The 19,253-nt window shown below is 43.7% G+C and overlaps 1 protein-coding gene across 3 annotated transcripts in view; it reads left to right on the top strand.

The window, feature by feature from the left end:
* The window catches only part of Ephb1 (EPH receptor B1), a 442,009-nt gene that overhangs the window by 353,859 nt on the left and 68,897 nt on the right, over positions 1-19,253 (top strand). For all 3 annotated transcript variants that reach the window (XM_004834274.4, XM_013070773.3, XM_013070768.3), the window contains exons 7-9: positions 3,810-3,972; positions 7,686-7,794; positions 8,614-8,678. In XM_004834274.4, coding sequence (XP_004834331.2) covers positions 3,810-3,972; positions 7,686-7,794; positions 8,614-8,678 — 337 coding nt within the window. The remainder of the gene's footprint in view (positions 1-3,809; positions 3,973-7,685; positions 7,795-8,613; positions 8,679-19,253) is intronic.

Below are 19,253 nucleotides of genomic sequence, written 5' to 3' on the forward strand. Positions count from 1 at the left end.
AGTACTCCATTTTATTTAAAAAACCCACGTCTTCTTTATCCAGCCTCCAGATGATGGGCATTTGGGCTGTTTCCAAGTTTTAGCTATTGCAAAGCTGTTCCACTACAAGCATGGGTGAGGATGTATCACTGTGGTGTGATTCTTTTAATTCTTTTGGGAAGATACCCAGCAGGGGAATAGCTGGGTCAAATGGGACTTCCAATCCTAGTTCTTTGAGGTATCTCCATATTGATTTCCACAGTGGTTGCAACAGTCTGCACTCCCACCAACAATGGAGAAGGGTTCCTTTCTCTCCACAACCCCACCAGCATTTGTTATTGGTTGATTTCTTGATAGCAGCCATTCTTTATGGGGTGAGGTGGAATCTCAGCATTGTTTTCATCTGTATCTCTCAAATTACCAGTGATGTTGAGCATTTTTTCATATGTTTATTTGCTGCTTTTACTTCTTTGTCTGAGAAATGTCTGTTCATTTCACATGCCAATTTTTGAATTGGGTCTTTATATTTGGGGGGGTCTGATTTTTTTGAATTCTTTATATATTCTAGATAGTAGACCTTTGTCTGAGGAACAGCTGGTAAAAAATTTTTTCCCACATTGTAGGTTGTCTTTTAGCTCTGTTGGTGGTTGCTCTTGCAGTGCAGCTTTTTAATAAGATGAGATCCCAGTTGTTGATTCTTTGTGCTATTCCCCTGATACTGAGGATTTGTTCATAAGTCTTTTCCTATGCAACGTCTTTGAGAGTTTTAACTTATCCTCCAGCAAGTTTAGAGTTTCTGTTTTAACATTTAGATCTTTAATCCACTTGGATTTTAGTTTACTGCATGGTGAAAGACAGGGGTCTAGTTTTAATCTTTAGCAAGTTGAAATCCAGTTTTTCCAACACCATTTATTAAAGAGACTGTCTTTCCTCTAGTGAGGATAGTTGGCTCCTTTGTCACAGATGAGGTAGCTGAGTATGTCTGGGGTTGTTTCTGCATCTTCTAATCTATTCCACTGATCCTCGGGTCTGTTTCTTTGCCAGTACCATGCAGTTTTTTTTATCACAGTGGCTTTGTAGTATAGTTTCAAGTTGGGGATTGTGATACCCGCACCCTGTCTCTGTTGCCTAGAATTGCTTTTGCTATTCTAGGTCTCTTCTGGTTCCAGATGAATTTTTGGATTGTTTTCTCTAGTTCTGTGAAATACATTGTTGGGATTTCAATTGGGATTGCATTGTATCTTTATACCAGTTTTGGAAGTATGGCTATTTTCACTATATTGGTTCTTCCTACAAAGGAACAAGGGATGTCTCCATTTTCTTGTATCCTCTTCTATCTCTTTTTTCAGAGTGTTGTAGTTCTCAATGTAGAGGTCTTTTGCTTCCTTTGTTAGATTGATTCCAAGATATTTCATTTTTTTGGATGCTATTGTGAAAGGGATTGTTTCCCTAATTTCTCTCTCAGTGAGTCTGTTATTTGTGTACAAGAAGGCTATTGATTTTTGAGTGTTGACCTTGTATCCAGCTACTCTACTGAATCTGTCAATTAAGTCTAGAAGTCTTTTGGCGGAGTTTTTTGGGTCTTCTATGTAGAGTATCATATCATGGTAAACAGCCCTCTTTCTGCTGGTGTTAAGAGTGATGGTGGGTTCTGTATATCAAATGATGAGTAGGTAGTGCCTCCCCAGGCAGTCTCTTCCAGTGGTCAGTGGGTCACCCTCCATGAAGATGAGGATAGGCCTTTTTGTAAGGTTCAACATCAGTTGGAGCTAGCCTGGAATCAATGATCCCCTTTGACTGCTTCTGAATCACCACCATGGTCCAGCTATCTGCTATATGCTGCTCACATTCCAGATATTCTAATTACTCAAAGGCTCTGATCCCCTCTAAGTCTTGCTTTTGCATGTTTTATTCTGTTCCTTCTCCGCAGTCATCCATGTGGCTCATTTTTTTCATCTTCCAAGACTCGACTCATGCCACCTTTTCACTCCCTTGGAATGGTTCTCTTCAGATGTCTGGGTTGTTTGTCCCCTCGATATGTCCCCCACAGGACATATGGTATGATATGTCCCCTTGATATGTCCTGCACAGGATAGGTCTCCTCCTGAGCTTCAATCAGTACTGCTGTCATCTTCGGTTTATTTTCTAACCTACCACATGAGATTTTTTTGTCCTCAGAAGGGAGGGACCATACCTTCGCATTCACAGTTCATCTACAGCACCCAGACATGCAAGTGTGTCATAAATGTAGTTGCCTGGATGATTGAATGAATGATTAAATGAATATACACCAGGTTATCTCTGCTTTTGCAAAGTACATGTTTACATATTTTAAGACAATGGGAATTTCTTATTCAATTTACTCTATTGTTTTGTCCTGGCTCAAATACCTGAGTTCTTTCTATCATTTGACTGAGGATGTGATTTATAGACCTCTAGTCATGCAGCTTTCTTCTCATTTGTCACCTTGCCTCTCAGACCACTGTGACCAGAACTTATAACAGCACCCAAATCTCCACGGGTTAATAGGGGGGTCTCCCTTCAGTGTTTCAAGCTCTTCATTTTCACTGAGGTCACCATCTCAATCCAGGACTCATTATGCAGACAAAGGAAGGCATAGATGCTAAAACTAAGCTTTTTGCTTCTTTACGCTTGGAGGTAGACCAGCAGCTTTGCAGAGAAAAGATATGTTCACATGAAGACAATTAGAGACAAGGCTGGTATCTAATGGGCTGAGAGTGAGACATAAATCAGAAATGCAGCAATGAAGGGAGTCCACAGGCTAGAGTAGTGACAAAGGCCTCCTAGAGAGGAGTCCTTGGAAATGTTGGCTAAAAGAAGGTCTAGTGGGCAGGGTGTAGTCCCTGGAGAGACAGCAAGGCCATAGATTTGAGAGAATAGAGAGAATAGAATTGAGAGAATAGAATTGACTTCATTATGAAGGGCTTGTAAACCTAGACTTAGAAGTTTCTTATTTATATGATAGCTTTAGGGAAAGTCAAGAGAACTTTTAAGAAAAGAAATTTGGCATTGGATGGAGGTTAGGTGGGAGGAGAGCATTAGAAAAGATGGGAGGCCACAAAAGTCCAGGCACCAGTCCTATGTTATGTGAGATCACCAGCAAAGACAGAACATACCCCTTAGGTATGTTAAGTAGAAGAGGCAGGATAAAATATACAAGCAAATCTGTTCACTGCAGAGGATACATATATGTAAATAACAAGGGCTATAGAAGAAAGGGCAGAAAGTGTAGGAGAAAAAGACAGGATGATAGGGTCATCCGCTTGAGTGGGGTAGGGGGTAAGGACACAGAGAGAAGAGACATGTTCTCCTTAGATGCTGGTGGAGGAGAGCTAAGGAATGGATACCCAGGCACAGGCCAAGGAGAAGGCAGAAGTGGGGGAGGCAGTCCAGAATGGCCTCAACTGCTTCAGCAAAGAAGTAAAGTCTCGGAGTGAATAGGGAATCCTGAGATGGAAGAGAAAAGACTGCAGCTCAGAAGAAGTAAGACAAAAGCAAGCAGCAGATGGATGCTGCCAGATTTGCCTCTGCTGAGGTCAGAGTTTGACAGGGCTGTGCAAAGCTAGATAGTGTGGGTAGTAAATGTCTATGAGCCCCCTTGTCAGGCTCTGAGAGCTCAGCTGTTTCAGACACCACACAGTCCAAAGTTCATTCTGCATCCCCTTGGACCAGGCCAGACTGTCCTCATTCAGAGGGAGACAACTTCTCTCAGATGTGTAAGATGGAGCCTGAGTGCCCCAGGAATGGAGTGGGCGGGGGGTGCAGTGCTCATAGCAGGATGGTGACCCCTTTCCTTTGTTCTTCTGTAGGAGCACAATGAGTTCAACTCCTCCATGGCCAGGAGCCAGACCAACACAGCCCGCATCGACGGGCTGCGGCCCGGCATGGTATATGTGGTGCAGGTGCGTGCCCGCACAGTGGCTGGCTATGGCAAGTTCAGTGGCAAGATGTGTTTCCAGACTCTGACAGATGGTAAGATGGGGTGGGGTGTGGGTGAGTGAAGGCAGTGGCGGGGTCAAAGGGCAAGCAGTGGAGTGAGGAGCAGCCCCGAAGCAGCTGCCGTCACAGCCCAAGTGCAAGACCTCTGACGGGTCTGCCTCCCAGGAGAGCCACTACACTTGCTTGATGCCTGTATGTTCTCTGCAGTCTGGCTGATCTCTCTCCTAACCTTTGATTGGATTTTCCTTTGATAGGCTCTGTGCCACACACAGCACAGTGGTTTTGCATTAGCACAACAGTGAGACCCAAGCATGTCTCATGGTGCCCTCTCTCTTGCCTCTGTGTGGAGGCACAGGCGCCTGTGCTGCTTTATCCTCAATCCCTTCTTATTCTTCTGTATGTGGGGGTCCACAGCCTAAATGCATGAGCTTGGATCTCCAGGAAGGAAACAGAGACAATATTTGGGGTGTGGAAGTCTTTTACCCCTGGAATCTCAGCACACTTGGAGCAACTTCACATATGACCCAAAGTAGGTCCTGCTCAGGTGTCTCCAGAGACAACAGTCATTTTCTTTGCCAGGATGGAGTCTGCTCCTGAAATACTTCTATTTTGGAGCTTTATTAGTTCCATATTATAACCATTTCCCTAACCCTTTGAGACACTTCCTTCCTTAGTTCTAAAACTCTGATTCTCTGTAGCCTTAGCATTGCGCACGGGTCTGTCTGACTATCCACCACTCTTTTAGAGCTAGCCACTTATCATAGTTTATGTATTCACTCGTCTATCTGCCTACCTACTGGTTTATTTTGATTTATTTATGAACTGCTTCCAGATAATTCTCCAAATGTCAGCCTATTCCTGACTCCCCAAATTAAAAGCCTTTCATTTTTCCTTTGTTAGTTAACTTACGTAGAAAAAAGTCTTATTTTTATACACCATTCAAATTTAGGCCCACACACTTAGGCTGGGTGTTTAGTAGGGCTTGAGGTTTATGTTGGCTCACGTTATATTTTATCACAATTTTTAAAATTGCTGCTGAGTGTTCTGGTGTTAGGATCCTGCTGTAAGGAGAGCAGCAGCTGCCCTAGATGGGGTCCCCAGATGGTGTCCCCTTTTTTCCAGTGATTCACAGATGGATGCCTTACTGTAAACTGTCCAGCCCCTAGGGGATTGAAGTTTCCAGCCTGTTTTGAGTTTATTTTAGGTGAACTTTCTCTTATATTTTGAGGATGGTGAGATGAGGTAGAAAGGTGAGCCAGTTCATTGAGATTAATAATGGTGCTGGGATGAAAAGAATGCAGGCCTCCCTTAAGGACTTGCCCCCCTCTTTGCACCTCACTTACCATCTAGATTTATAGGCACTTTGGCATCAGAAGGTACACAGGATTAAAAGCCGAAAGCTCAAAATGCTCTGAGCACCGGTCTCTTGGCAATTCTGCTAGACAAATCAAGAAGTAACAAATTTCTCTCAAGAAGGCTATTCCTTTTACAATTGGCAGTTAAATTTTGTAGACCCAAGAGGGGCTAGATATAAGAGAGTTCTGGTAAGTGGCCAAATTTAGGAGTATTTCTCTTAATGATGGAGGTTCATACATCAGTAGTGATTATGTTCACCGAAGCTGCAGGTCCATCTGCTGTGCAAAGGTGAGTCTGAAGGTTGATTAGTAATAGGGTTGTGTGGGATTCCTACCCAGATCAGTGGTCACACTTTATGTGAATGACCACCACATGGGGCATGGCATCAGTGGGCCCAGCTGCTCTTAGCTATATTATGCTGACATTTGACTTAGTGCACTGATTTTTACCCATTCAGATTTCATATTGCTTTATGAAGCTTTTAGTTTATGTCATTGTTAAAGACTCCTCACTGTGATTCCCTGCCCTTTATTTTTGACCAAAATTATTTATTTTCAAGTACACATTGTCTTAGTTACTTTTCTCATCGCTGAGACAAAATACCTAACACTCAAAGTTAAAGAAGGAAAGGTTTATTTCAGCTCACAGTTTGTAGAGGTTTCAGCCCATAGTCAGTTGGCCCCAAAGCTGATGGGATGGCAAAGGGGCATCACAGAGGAAAAATTACCCATGGAAAAGCAGGCAGAAGACAGCAAAGCAGCAAGCCTGCCTTCTTTCTGTCCTTTTATATTTCATCCAGGCTATAAGCCTATTGATTGGTGCCACCCACACCCAGGGTGGGGCTTCTATTATCCACACCTTTAATTCCAGTATTATACCCTTAATCCACATTCACATTCCCTAAATCCAGCCACTTCTGAAAAGCCCCACGGATGCCCACATGAGGCTTTGAGGGGACATCTAGATACAAACCATAACACACGTAACAGAAAACTCTCAGTTGAAGGCAACTGAAACTTTACCTTCAGACTTTCCAATTGATTTCTACTGAGCAGGAAGCTTCACAAATCAATAGCCTTGCTTTTAGAAGTCTCTTTCTCCAACCACGTAGTTGAGGTTGGTTTGTAAACCTTGCAGAGCGTAAGAACCCACCAGAGTGTTGGTGAAACATGCAGATATTCTGTCATTCACTAGAGACTCTAATACTGTAGATCTCAGGAGGTGCCAGAAATAAAAATCACTTATCAGTTGTGCTCATGGAATCCTGGTGCCTATCATGGGCAATCTCACTTTAATAAGGATTATCCTAAATATTGCCAGATAAAATAGAGGATGACAAGTTCAATTTTAATTTCAGGTAAATAACAAATAATGTTTTAGTATAAGTGTTTCTAATGCCATATTTGGGACATACTTTTACTGAAATAACATTCATTGTTTGATTGAAATTCAAATGGAACTGGTGGCCTTGTATTTTTATATGCTGTATCTGATACCCTAATTATAAAAGAACATAAATAGCTGGATCTCCCATTGCCTGGGGTCAAACATTAAATAATGGCTTTTCAATACCAGTGAATGGTAAACCACAATATTAATGATGACTAGCAGGGCCAAGTGGTTTATGTGGATTAAAAAACAGAGAATTAGTATTTGGGGGAATCTATGATAGGTCAGACACTGAAACGTTCACACGGTTTGATCTTTTTTATTTTTTTCAACAGACAAGAGGTCTGAGGGTCAGAGAGGCTAAATAACTGGCCCAAGCTCACAAAGATTACACTTGGAAATGCCAGGGTTTGGACAAGCTTTGTCTGCCTATGTGACCCCTGGGTTTCCCACTCTTTCTATAATACAGCATGGTTTTAACATCTGGCGGAAACTTTGATCCTTTTCTTGTCAAGTGGGAGCATAGAGTGCTAGGCTCTTTCTTGAGTATTTCTTCATCCTCCACAGCACCTGGTACTGTGCTGGCTGACTGCAGATAACTTCAAATATCTGCTCATTGATTCTGTTGACAATGCTGCATTTCAGCAGCCTCAGGTTTTTGGAGATCCCTCGGCAGCAGTTCTCATTTCCTCTCCATTGGACTTCTCCTTAGCATGGCTGACTCTCCTTTGGGAGACCTTTAAATGAGGCACTGGAAATTGGGAGTCATCCTTGCCCCAGAGACAAGTGTCAGCTCCAAGTTCCCAGATTCTCCCTATCACTGCTGTTTTGCTTATTGTGATCTTTGTCTTTTGGTTTTGTTTGCTTTTGTTTATTGATAATTTAAAGATTACTCAGAAGCATGGAAACTGTAGCATATATATTCTTTGGTATCATGCACTGAGTGCTAACAGTTTGGAAAGTGCCCTTGCAGAGGATTCTAATGTCACTTTTTCACCTAGATGATTACAAGTCGGAACTGAGGGAGCAGTTGCCCCTGATTGCTGGCTCAGCAGCAGCTGGGGTCGTGTTTGTCGTGTCCTTGGTGGCCATCTCCATCGTCTGCAGCAGGTAGGCCCTCCACTCTCATCTCTTCCCATGGGACCCACTAAACCCCTCTCTGTATGCCCTTCCTTTGTGCCTCTCCCCTGATTCCATCCTTTCCCAGGATGTGCAGATCAGACAGGGCCTGACCATTTACCAACATGATCTTCACTCTATTTCAATCTATGGGCCACCTAGAAATCTACAGATTATTTATTTTCTCAGTGCCTGGGATAAAATCCTCTATGGGAGCTGGGCAAGGGCATGAGTAGACGGCACACATCCTCCAACCTCATTTTAGCCAAGACTTTTGGCACCCCCTCACACACAGCAGCTTTTCAGAGTGACAGTCACAAAATTGCATTTGACCCACCAGAGCATCACTGCTGGCATACAGCGCATCCTCTACTTAGAGAGCTCGAGCTCTCTGTGACAAGCAAAAGTCAGGCATGCAGGAGAGGAGGTAAGGAGGAGGATAGAGGAACTCCAAGTTCTACACAAGGACTGGCCTGGAAGGCCTTTTGAATTTTTAATACTGTTTGCTAAAGCATTGGGTGGTTAGCCCAGATATGTACTTTCTGCAAAGCCCTGTAGTTTACTCCCTGCTGAGGAGCTCTGCAGTATGACCTGAGTGTTGAAGGGCTCCCTCATTGCCTCTATCTTTCTCCTAGGGACCATAGTGGGCCAGGTTTAAAGGCAGAGCCATCTGCCCAGATTGGTGAATAGTATTCAACCAGAATGCTAGACAGAGAAGGAGGGTTACCCAGTTCCCAGGGTGAACTACTGTCTGGACATGAGGCCTCGATACCTCTCTGCTGAGAGGGAACTTCTCTTCTGTATCCACAGGAAACGAGCTTATAGCAAAGAGGCTGTGTACAGTGACAAACTTCAGCATTACAGCACAGGCCGAGGTGAGTAGAAAGCATACATCCACCACCTGATCCCTGGAAAGCTACTGAATCAAGTGGACTAGGTTATATAGAAAGCCTTCAGCCCACACTGGCTGATCCAACAGCAAGTCACCTACCAACCTCAGTACCCAAGCAGCCACCTCTTTCTGGAGATCCCCAGGGACCACAGGCTGTCTGACCCATCTTCTATCTGTCCTTTGACAATACTCATTGGAAGCCTGATGAGTAGATTGCCTTTTGCCTTGAAAAGCCCATACAGGACACCAGGAAAAGATAGGGTTTAGCAAGTCAGTGAATCCTGAAATCAGACTCAGTGGGAAAAGACAGAGGGTTCTCTATTAACATCTTCTGCCTTATCTTATCCAGTTTAGTAGCTGGGGAATGTGTTAACAAAATTCACAGATAAGCCATAGAACAGGAGGCAGGGAATTAAAAAGATAGCAGAGTCCAAGAGGCCAAAGTGCTGGGATATCTCCCAAATATTTTCTTTTTAAATTGTGCCTTTAAAAGTTTTTCTTACTCATTATCCTACCCGTCTGTCTTTTTTAAACCAATGTATAAACGTTACTTTCATAAAATTTCTCTTCACCAATGTACAACATAAAGTTCATTACCAGAACTGTTCCTTTCACTGAGCGATTATAACATTGCAGGAACCAAAACAGGTCCTGCCCCAGGTAGGCCTGGTCTCCTTCCTGCCTCCAGAAGCAGCACACTTAGATCCTTATTGCAGATATGTTCTGTTTCTAGATAGCTCCTTTAGGGTTCCACAGATCCCCTCTGAACTCTGCCCCAGCATTTTGCACTCTGCACTGTCACGGGCTTCCTCTGTAGGTTGCATCTCCCCTCAATCCTCAGGTCCCAGAGTAAGCCTTTTTCTTCTTGATCACTCAGCAGTGAGCCCCGTAAACAGACCTCAAGGCACACACGTGGTGCACAACCTCACTGGGGGATTCTTCAGGGCAGGAAAGCGGTCTCCAAGGCCATAGCTCTCACAGCCCACACTGCTACCCTTCTCCAAGGTCACCCATGCAGGAAAGTGACACCTAGATGTTCACAAGAAGCAGCTGTGCTGCAAGGAGCTTGTGTCCTACTGCTACCAGTGCTAGTTTGGGCTGTACAGAGGCACTCTGTAGATGTGGCTTTTGGTCCACAATCAAGACTCCACCAAGTGTTTGTAGAGGATCAAACCCCTGGTAGCTGGGGTTGCTTTGAGATCAGTGGCCACTGGGAGAAACAGTGGGCTGATCGATGATGAGGTGCTGCAGCTACTGTCCCATGGTGGTTAGAGCAACCCTGACAATCAGCAGCTCAAACAGGGCCGTCTCTGAGGTTACATGCACAGCTCCTGGTACAGAATCCCCCTCCCACACCCTCAGACTCTGGTCCTTCTTTGTTACTCATTTTTGAGGGAGGACCCTACAATGTCCTCTCATTTCTTACATCCTGGTCTGGTCTCTATCTTGCTGCAGAAGTTGCATGTGCCTTCACTCAGGCTTCCAGTCAGGGCCTCAACTTTCCCAGCTGGGAGGCAAAGTTACACCTGACCACCAGGGTACCTCAGAATCACCCCAAGGGCTTTCTGCTTCTCCCTGCTTTCCTCCCTCTACCTCGAAATTCTAACATTGCCTCTCCATTCACTCTGGACCAATTTTTGCCATCAAGAGCCACTATAAGGTCATTTTCTGATCTGGAATCCTCTGAACCCTGTGGATAAAGTATTTAGAGAGGGTCATGTCAACTTGAAAGAAGAGTCAGGACCACAGGGATACAGAATTTGGTTTAAAGGAGAAATCTTACCTTGAAGTCTACAGATATCCAAAGGTACCCTAGGGTGAGTTGGGCAAGAGGTCTCTTTCAAAAGGCATGCAGGCTAAGCCCTGATCCCATTCAGGTAGGCATAGAAGGTCCTCAAACATCAACAGGGTAGAGTATAGGGCACCTTTGGCTACTATATCCTGCATCCTGGATGTCTGCTCTTGGGGAGTAGGCTCTGCTGGGCTACCATATGGCAACCACGAGTACAAAGCTATGCTTCTAAATACAGCCATCTTTGCCAGTGCTCCATCACTTCTAAAGCCAACAGAAAGAGGTTTTCTGGTCCCTGTTTAGTCACTATTCCTAGGGCTCAGATGGACCCAGAGTTCTGCAGGGGCCTGAGTTCATTTCCTTGGCTACCTTGGAAGTCTGCATCTTGTATAAATATCCTTTTCCTCTATTCATAACTCTTCTGTTTTTACCCAATCCCTGACACCTGGCTCCTCCTTATACCTGGGTTCCCTAAGCTCACAGTCTCATGCATCGAATTGTATTCATGCATTTTTCTTTTGTGAACATCTGTCTTCCTGATGAAAGCTATTACAGTACTATTGGAAAATCACTATCAAAGGATTGTGTAAGGTTCAGCACACAAACAACCAGAGACAAACACCCAAAGAGAAAACTAAACCTCTTATGGCAGAAGGGCCTGGCCAAAGAGAGAGTAGAGGCAGGAGTGATGGATTATAGAAGGTTTCCTCTGTGCCCTGCCTTGAGAACTACACTCTGGTAGCTCATTTAAACATATCTAACCCTCACAGCCACTCTAGGGGGCAGGCATTAATCTAGGAAGGTTAAATGACTTCCCCAGGCCACACAGCTCATTGGTGGCAGAGGTAAACTGCACACCTTCTGAGTTTGGCTGCAAAGCCCATGTTCCCTCAACATTGCAGAGACTCAAGGCACCTGGTATTGAGGAGCAGCTCCAAGACTAATCTTACACACACTGACTAGTAGTCTGTGATTCTCCCCTTTAGATCCCATTCCTAGACCCAGAAAGCTCAATAATGTCTGGTCTTGAATATGTGCACCCAACTGTACCTGGACGAGCCACATTTATGCACCTCTGTGATATATGGACAGCAACTTCCATAACCCTAAGGATTTCTTGCTCCAAGCATGACAGAAGACCTACAGCAGCTGCCCAGCTCTACTCACCAGTGCTCGAGAAAGCCCCATCTTTCTCTCCCACAGGCAGAGTACTTGAGGGCACTTTAGAGGAGCTGGTGGCCCCTACCTTCCCAGAACTTCCTTTCAAATTGATGCAAAAGCTGAAAGAGACAAAATAGAAATGTGTGCAGTTTCCCTTCCTTAAGGAGTCAAGGTGTAACAGACCTGGTAAATTTGAGAACATAATGTGGTCTCCACAAGCACTGGTTTATGTTTGCTCAGAGCTTGGAGCTTGAGGGACAGGAACGCAAAGAGGGTTTTGGATTTGGATAGAAGCAGACTAGCAAGAAAACAGCCTAGGAGGAGAGTATGCGATATGATGCTGGATATTCTGATTTAGAAACTGTTAGCAGGTAGGTTCTTGTTCAAGGGGGAGGGGGAGGAAGTATGGGCTTCCCAAGTCTAGGAAGAGGCAGGTTACAATGTGTTCTCATGATTTCTGGGGCCAGAAAGTGGTAGCTGACTAAAAATTACCTGGACAAAATAATCCAAGTGGGCTACAGTAGACTTGAGAATCTAGAAAAGGGATGATTGATTTTACATTTAGGAAATGCAAACTGGTACTTAAAGAGATTGGGTACCACTTATTGAATAGTGGCTAACACCTCCCTGATTACTGACTTGAGTGGAGTCAGTAGGGCTGGGGAGAAAAAGAGAGAGGGGCTTGTTAATGGGTCAAGGGCTTTCAGAAAGGAGCCCTAATAAAATCACCTCTCTATAGGCAACTGTTGATAAAATCACAGAGCTCCTACTATTGCTAAAGTTGGAGAAAAGCACAGACAAATGGGATATGTGCCCAAAGACTTGAGACTGGCAAACTCTCATGTTTTGCTTAGGGAAAGAGGATAGGGCACAGAGAATAAAGGAATGTGAACTCAGGCCCTCCCAAACACTTGAAGATTGTGAAGCAGATGAATTTGGGCATTTGAACTTGAATGTAGTGATCATTGGGAGCCAATGAGGATTCATTAAGAAAAAAATTATAAGGAACCCTTCCTGTTTACTAAGGTTATATACATAGTAAATTCAAGAGGAATTGCAGATGCAATAAATTTTTAGTTTGAAAAATATTTTACAGTCTCCTAAGGGAAAACATTGTTAAGCAGATACTAAGCTTGTCTTCAAACCCAAAGAAAAGTGAGTTAGTGACTCTGTCAGCCAGAAACTCCCCAGTGTTATTCTGGTCCTTGTCCTATTCAATCTCTTGTTTGTTTGACTGTGTTTTTAACTTCATGAGTCAGATGCAAGCACAGGGATGCTGATCGAATTTGTAGGTAACAGTTGGAGAGTATAACTAACACCATAAAAGACAGAATCAAAATTCAGAGCTATCCAACAGCTTTGAATGCTAATTTGAAATCTGTAAGACAAAATGTTAGCAGGATAAGTCTGGAACCTAGTGTTTAGGTTAAAACAAAAGTACAGCAGTACAAATAGGAGGAAACCTGACTTGCTATTTATTTATGTGGGGGAAATTTTTTAAGTATTTATTTCACCACATGCTTAGTATCAGTGCCATTATAGTTGCTATAATATGAGAAACCCAAAATATAAATAAATTTAAAGGGCAAAATAAAAGAGAGATGATAGGAAACAGGGAGGTAGACTTTGTGGAGATGGGAAGAGGCTCTGGAGATGAGGGAATGGGAAGGAAGAGAGGGGAAGTAAAAATGACTAAGATTTAATTTGTATATTTACCAATTCCCCAACATGAATGTAATTATTAGGCATCATAAATATATACTAAGAATGAGAAAGAAGCTAAAAAAGAGAATACTACTACTATAACCCACCAATTTTGAGCACTTACTGTTTTAAACACTTTATGTATCTTAACTATTTTAATCCTCCTAACATCCCCATGAGGTACATTTTGCATTTGAGGAAAGAAAGCCTCAAAAAGGACAAACAACCTGCTCAGTCTTGGAATTTGTGATTTGCAAAACAAGATTTTTGACTCCGGTCTGTCTGACCCTGGGGTCCTGATTAAGGTTCAGCTCAGAAGAGATGACACACAGACAAGATATCTTCTGTACTGGTAAGAATACATCTAGAGTGATGGTCTTGGTTCTAGAAACCCCATTTCAAAGGACAACAGCCTTGGGTGAGGAGGAGTGACAAGTGGTGGCCTATTGCTGAGGAGACCTGCGAAGTCCAGTATCTGATGCTGAAATGCCCAAGCCGGCATCTGGATGTCATCATCAAGCATCAGCCACTGTGGCAAAGGAAAGAGATTCTGTGCTTCCTGAGGATACATGGCACCATCAAGGGAAAGATCAAAGTAGGCTGAGTTTGATTCCCTGTCAGAGCACTGTCTCCTTGCCTGGAGCTGTCCAACAAAAAGACAGTGTGCTTTGTGGGGAGTGAGCTCTGAGTATTAGGCAGAGGTTAGATAGTGCCCAGTAAAGGACACGTAGAGAGGATCATTGTTTTAGGGGAGAGATGGGACAAAATTATACCCAGAAACATGTCTAGTGCCAAGACTACACACCCAGCTTCTTGATTCTGGGTCCATTTGAAAACCACAGAGGACACAGCAGAGGACATGCTGTGTGCAGGGCCCCCAACTTACAGGGCCGGTACGTACTGCTGGAGGAAGGAGACTCACCATGACCATTTGGCTGCCTCTTCTGGAAGGTAACAGGGACATTCATAACTGATCATAAGTCAGTGAGAAACTGTGGGTGCATGAGGAAAGCTCCTTGGTGCGCAAGGTGGCTGTTTACTGTGGGTGCTTATTAAATATCAAATAAATTTAATGACCTAGATTTACCTGTGTGTCTGTTGCTGGCTCTGAGCCAGAACTTCTGGAAACTGTGTTAACTTTTTTAGGTCTGAGATCATTAGTTATTGCCATTGAGTTCCCAGCAGGATTTCAGTGGTCCAGAGCCAAGGAGCTTTGCCTGGAAGGACCTGCCTGTCCTGGACATTGAAACCCACATAGCAGAGGGATGTGAAACATCTTTTCCTGAAATACTTTCCTCAACAGGAAGCAGCTTGTGATCTGTTTTACTTTTCTAGTAGACAGATACTCAATGACTGGTTTTAGGGAGCAAATCCTAAAAATAAAGTAACACCCCTAAGCAGAAATAGGCAGGAAGATCTTTCCTCAAATCTATTGCTTTTCCATTCTGCTTTGTGTTCCACACTGAGATCCCATCTTCGGTTCTTCTTCACACTCAGACTGAGCACCCATGACCTCACCTCTCTGATGGAAAGACAGCCACCCTTTTATCTTAGCTGTGGCCATTAGAGGCAGAAAGAGTCAACTCCCCTAGCAATAGAGTTTCTTTCCCAAAATCCATTACCTGGTTAATAGCAATACATGGCTTGTATTAGTCAGATTTCCCATTGCTGAGACCAAATATTTGACACCCACATTTTAAAGAATGAAATAATTTATGTGGTTCACAGTTTCAGAGATTTCACTCCATGATCCACTGACTCTAAGGCAGAAACAACATGATAGACGGCATGGTAGAGCAAAGCTGCTCTTTATGGTGGAAAGCAATAGCAGCAGAGAGGAAGGGCCAAGGACCAGCAATAGACCCCAAGGTCACGCCTCCGTGACCCACCAGAAATGTATTTTACTAATCCCCTAGATGGCTCCCAAGCCAATCCAGTTGACCATTAAGTTTAACCATTACATGATTCTACAAGATTTGGCATTGATTTGGATTTGTCTGTTCCTCCCTCCTAATTCCCCATCTCTAATTGCTCACCAAGTACTACTGTCACCTCTTCATTTAAATTTTTCCTGCCTCTTCTGCTGTTCTCGTTGCAGCACTCTTGCAAACTGTTATCATATACCTTTAATTAATTATTGCAACAACCTCATAGCTGTTTTCCCAGCCTATAGCCTCTTCCCTACAAAAACACATGTGAATACTGCAATCTGCCACAAAAATGAGCTCCCCAATGTCCTGTTCTCTGTTCATGTCCTCCCCTGCTGATGGAACAGCTGTCAGCTCCATGTGTCCAATGGCATCGATCCTAATTGGTAAACAGGCCCTCGAATACTAGTGCAAAGACTTGATTCCACCTCATGCCCCCTGGTCTCACTCTCCCCACCCATGTGATGCCAAGCCTCTGAACTGTGCCTCAGAAAACTTCAATCTTATCCCCTTGCAGGTCCATGTGCATTTTACTTCCCATTTCAACCCAAATAGTGGTGCTTCTAGGATTCTGACCTTGCATACTGGCATCCACAGCCTTCTTCCTTCTCTAGCACCACTTCCTTTGCCACCTAACTGAAGGCCACCCAGCACTGTTCTCTGGTTATTTCATGTTTTAGTCACACAAAGAGCCTCTTGAGTTTTATTTTCCTGTAGCTCCCATAGTCAGTAGCACAGTGCCAGTTGGGCAACTAGTCAGAGCTGAGAAGAAGGAAGGATGCTCAACATACTGAGGCTGAAGATTGGAGAAAGACTGAATTTTATGTGCAGATCCCTAAACAACTCCCTTCTTGTGCTTAGATATCTGAACCAAATTATGTGAGTCACAAAGGTGACAAAGTCTGCCTCAGATCCAGAATGAAGTATAAGGAGCTACATTTTCCCCTTTCCCACTGTCAAATCCCACCAGGACACAAAGACAGAATAACTTAAACTGATGAAAGGTAATCCTTCTCTGAAGCCAGGCTGTGGGATTCTAGAAATCTTCCTCCATCTGAAAGCTGCCCAGCTCTTCCTGGCATCCGGGAAGCCACTTCATGGATGAAGGTTCTTCAGTTGTCTCCATGACTATAGATGTCTATGTTACTGATTTTTGTGCTTTCTGAATGTACAAGAGGCATGCAGAGGAGCAGCCAGTGTTTTTCCTTCCACTTTTAGTCCCCAAATATCACTGACTGTTTAGAATTGGCCCTTTCCCAGCCCTTCTGCTCTTCCCTGAGTCTCTGGCCTTTGTAAATGAGCTCATCACTGACTTTTGAAATCCTCCATGTATGACTCTGCATCCCCAGAGCTCATCCAACCCACTTTTCTGTTGGAAGCAACCTGAGCTACTAATGCAGGGCCTGAGACAAAGGCAGTGAGGTTTTTATCTTTTGTTTTGACTTCCAGAACTGCTCTGTGTGAAATAAGAAGTCTGTAGATAGTGGTTAAGTTATTTCTCTCCAGACCCATATATTTAAAGCCTTGGTTAATGTTTAAGATTTATCCATTCTTGGGCTGGGGATGTAGTGCAGAGGTGCAGCACCTGCCTGGCAAGCCCAAGGCCCCGAGTTCGATTCCCAGTACCAAAATAAATAAATAAATAAATAAATAAAAAAGATTTATCCATTCTCTGGGAACGCTGGTCCTGTAAGGCTTTAGGCAATCCAGACTATGACCTCAGCCATAGCATAAGTGAACTTTGAGCTCACAAAAGAAATGTGTGCAAAAATTAGGCCTTTAATAGAAATTAGTGAACTACAAGATCAGATAATTGAATACTTTTTTCTTTCTTGGGACACTAACAATCAGTTTAAGTTCATACATAACATAACATTTCTTTACCAAAGATATGTAATCTATTGATAAAAATGAAACTCTGAAATATTATAAATATGTTAATAGTATTTATAATAATAGTAATAATAATGTGTACCATGGTATAGGTTATTTTATAAAATGCCTTACATTATATAAGAGATATATTGCATCTGATGTTATTATTACTGCCACTAATATTTCTCCCACACTCGTAATCTGAGAATGTCTTCTGAGCTCCATTTCCCAGTGTTTTGCTGTGCCTGACTCTGCAGCTGACTGGAATTCCTTGTTCACTGTCTGGTGATTCATTGCACTAAATACCATTTTCCTGATAATTAAAAACTGCTCACTGGCAAGTGAGAACAGGAACAGGCTGATGCAGGATTTATGCAGAAACACAAAATGAACCAAAAGACAAATGACCTGTTCTGCCTAGCTAAAGGCATTTTTTCTCTCATCATCTTCTGGGACTTGAGAGAGCCTAGCTGTACTGAAGGAGAGTGGTCTGGGGAGATGTGCCATTCTTAGATGAGGTGGATGAAGGGAGAGCTGTTATGTGCCTGCACTCAGCCAAATTGCTCTCCCGAATTAGAACACATAGACTGCTGCCTTCAGCCAGAGGAGCTGGGCCAGGGCCATCCCTTCTGTCAACCCTATAGGACCTTATTACAGGAAATAGCTTGAACTGTGTGTTAGACCTTGATTTCACTTTTCAGCTTCCCCGCCTCAATATGACAATACATTCTTCAGTTCAAAGAAAATAAGTACTGATACCAACTATTGAAGAGGTGCAGTAATTAGGATGTTCATTCTAAACAGACACTGTATTACATTGCCATGCCTGGGCTCTAGACTGCCTCCTTGGCTTCTGGTGAAAGGCCTTAGAGATAACCAAAGCCTCTGGCCTGAAAACAGCAGCCATGACTGACTTCATACACACACACACACACACACACACACACACACACACACACACACACACATTCCCCTTAACTACAAGCCAGCAAGGCAACAGACCTCTCTTTGGGAGTAAACCTCCTCTGTCATCATAATACAAACTTTATCCCTTGTGGGTGTACTTAGTCGCACATTATGGGCCTAAAGAATAAAGGTGCCATCAAGAGGTGAGGCCTCTCCGTTCTGGGGATAACTCCTTCTCCAAACTGGCTGGGGCCAATATCCATAAAGCTCATTAACTCAGAATCCTCTCCTATTCATCCCTGTATATGTCTTTACTTGCAAACCATTCATTACAGCACATTCTAGATTGTTTAATTAGTTTCCATGGAAGAGCTCCTGTAGGACAGCTTAGCATACATCTTTAAAAGCCCTTGATCTAAAATAATAAGATAGTTATTTTTAAAGTAACTAATATAACTCTAAGCGGCTTACATCCCCCACTGTCCACCCCGCCTGGCTTCCCCTTCCTACCTCCCCAAACACTTCCTAGAACAATTTACTGGTAATTGTAATGAGTCTATTAGTGAAGGAGTTCTCTCCCTGCATCAGGCACTGTGCTGGGCCTGCCACTTGCAATAGGTCTTTACTTTCACAGCCACCCTGGGAGAGAGGTATTTTTTCCACTATTGGCAGTGGAAAAAAACTGCTAAGAGGACAGTTATGCAGGGCTAGTAGACAGCTTTAGGGTTCTGACTTCACCTGTTGACCCCAAAATCTGGGCTCTTTACCTCCTCTCATGCTGCACAGAATTTGCAGAAGTTACCGTTTGTTGACACTGGCCCACTGTTCCCTTTGCATTTTGTGTGTGTCTGTTGCCTTGTCTACCTCCTGCACTTCTCCAGTGCACACTGGCTGGCTTCCACCTGCCGCATCTGTGTGTTTCTGCCTGAGTGCTTTTTCTGGTCCTGGAGCCTTCAGCCCACTTGCATTGCAGGCCAAATAGCCCCAACCATGACTGATGAGAACAGGTGTGGAAATGCCTCCGTTCCATTACCCTAAGGTGGGCCAACTCTGAAGCTCAAAGCCACCAGAACAGGTTCCCAGGGTGTTTCCCAGCCTGATTCAGTGATGCACCCATGCTCAGTGGCTTAAGGACATACCTCACAGATGCTGCCTGTTTTTCCCTATCTTAATTCACTTCTCCCTGGGGCGC

This window comes from Heterocephalus glaber, unplaced genomic scaffold (assembly GCF_053883595.1).
Source record: "Heterocephalus glaber isolate CG9 unplaced genomic scaffold, H.glaber_assembly_v1.0 deba00001504, whole genome shotgun sequence".
Classification (NCBI taxonomy): domain Eukaryota; kingdom Metazoa; phylum Chordata; class Mammalia; order Rodentia; family Bathyergidae; genus Heterocephalus; species Heterocephalus glaber.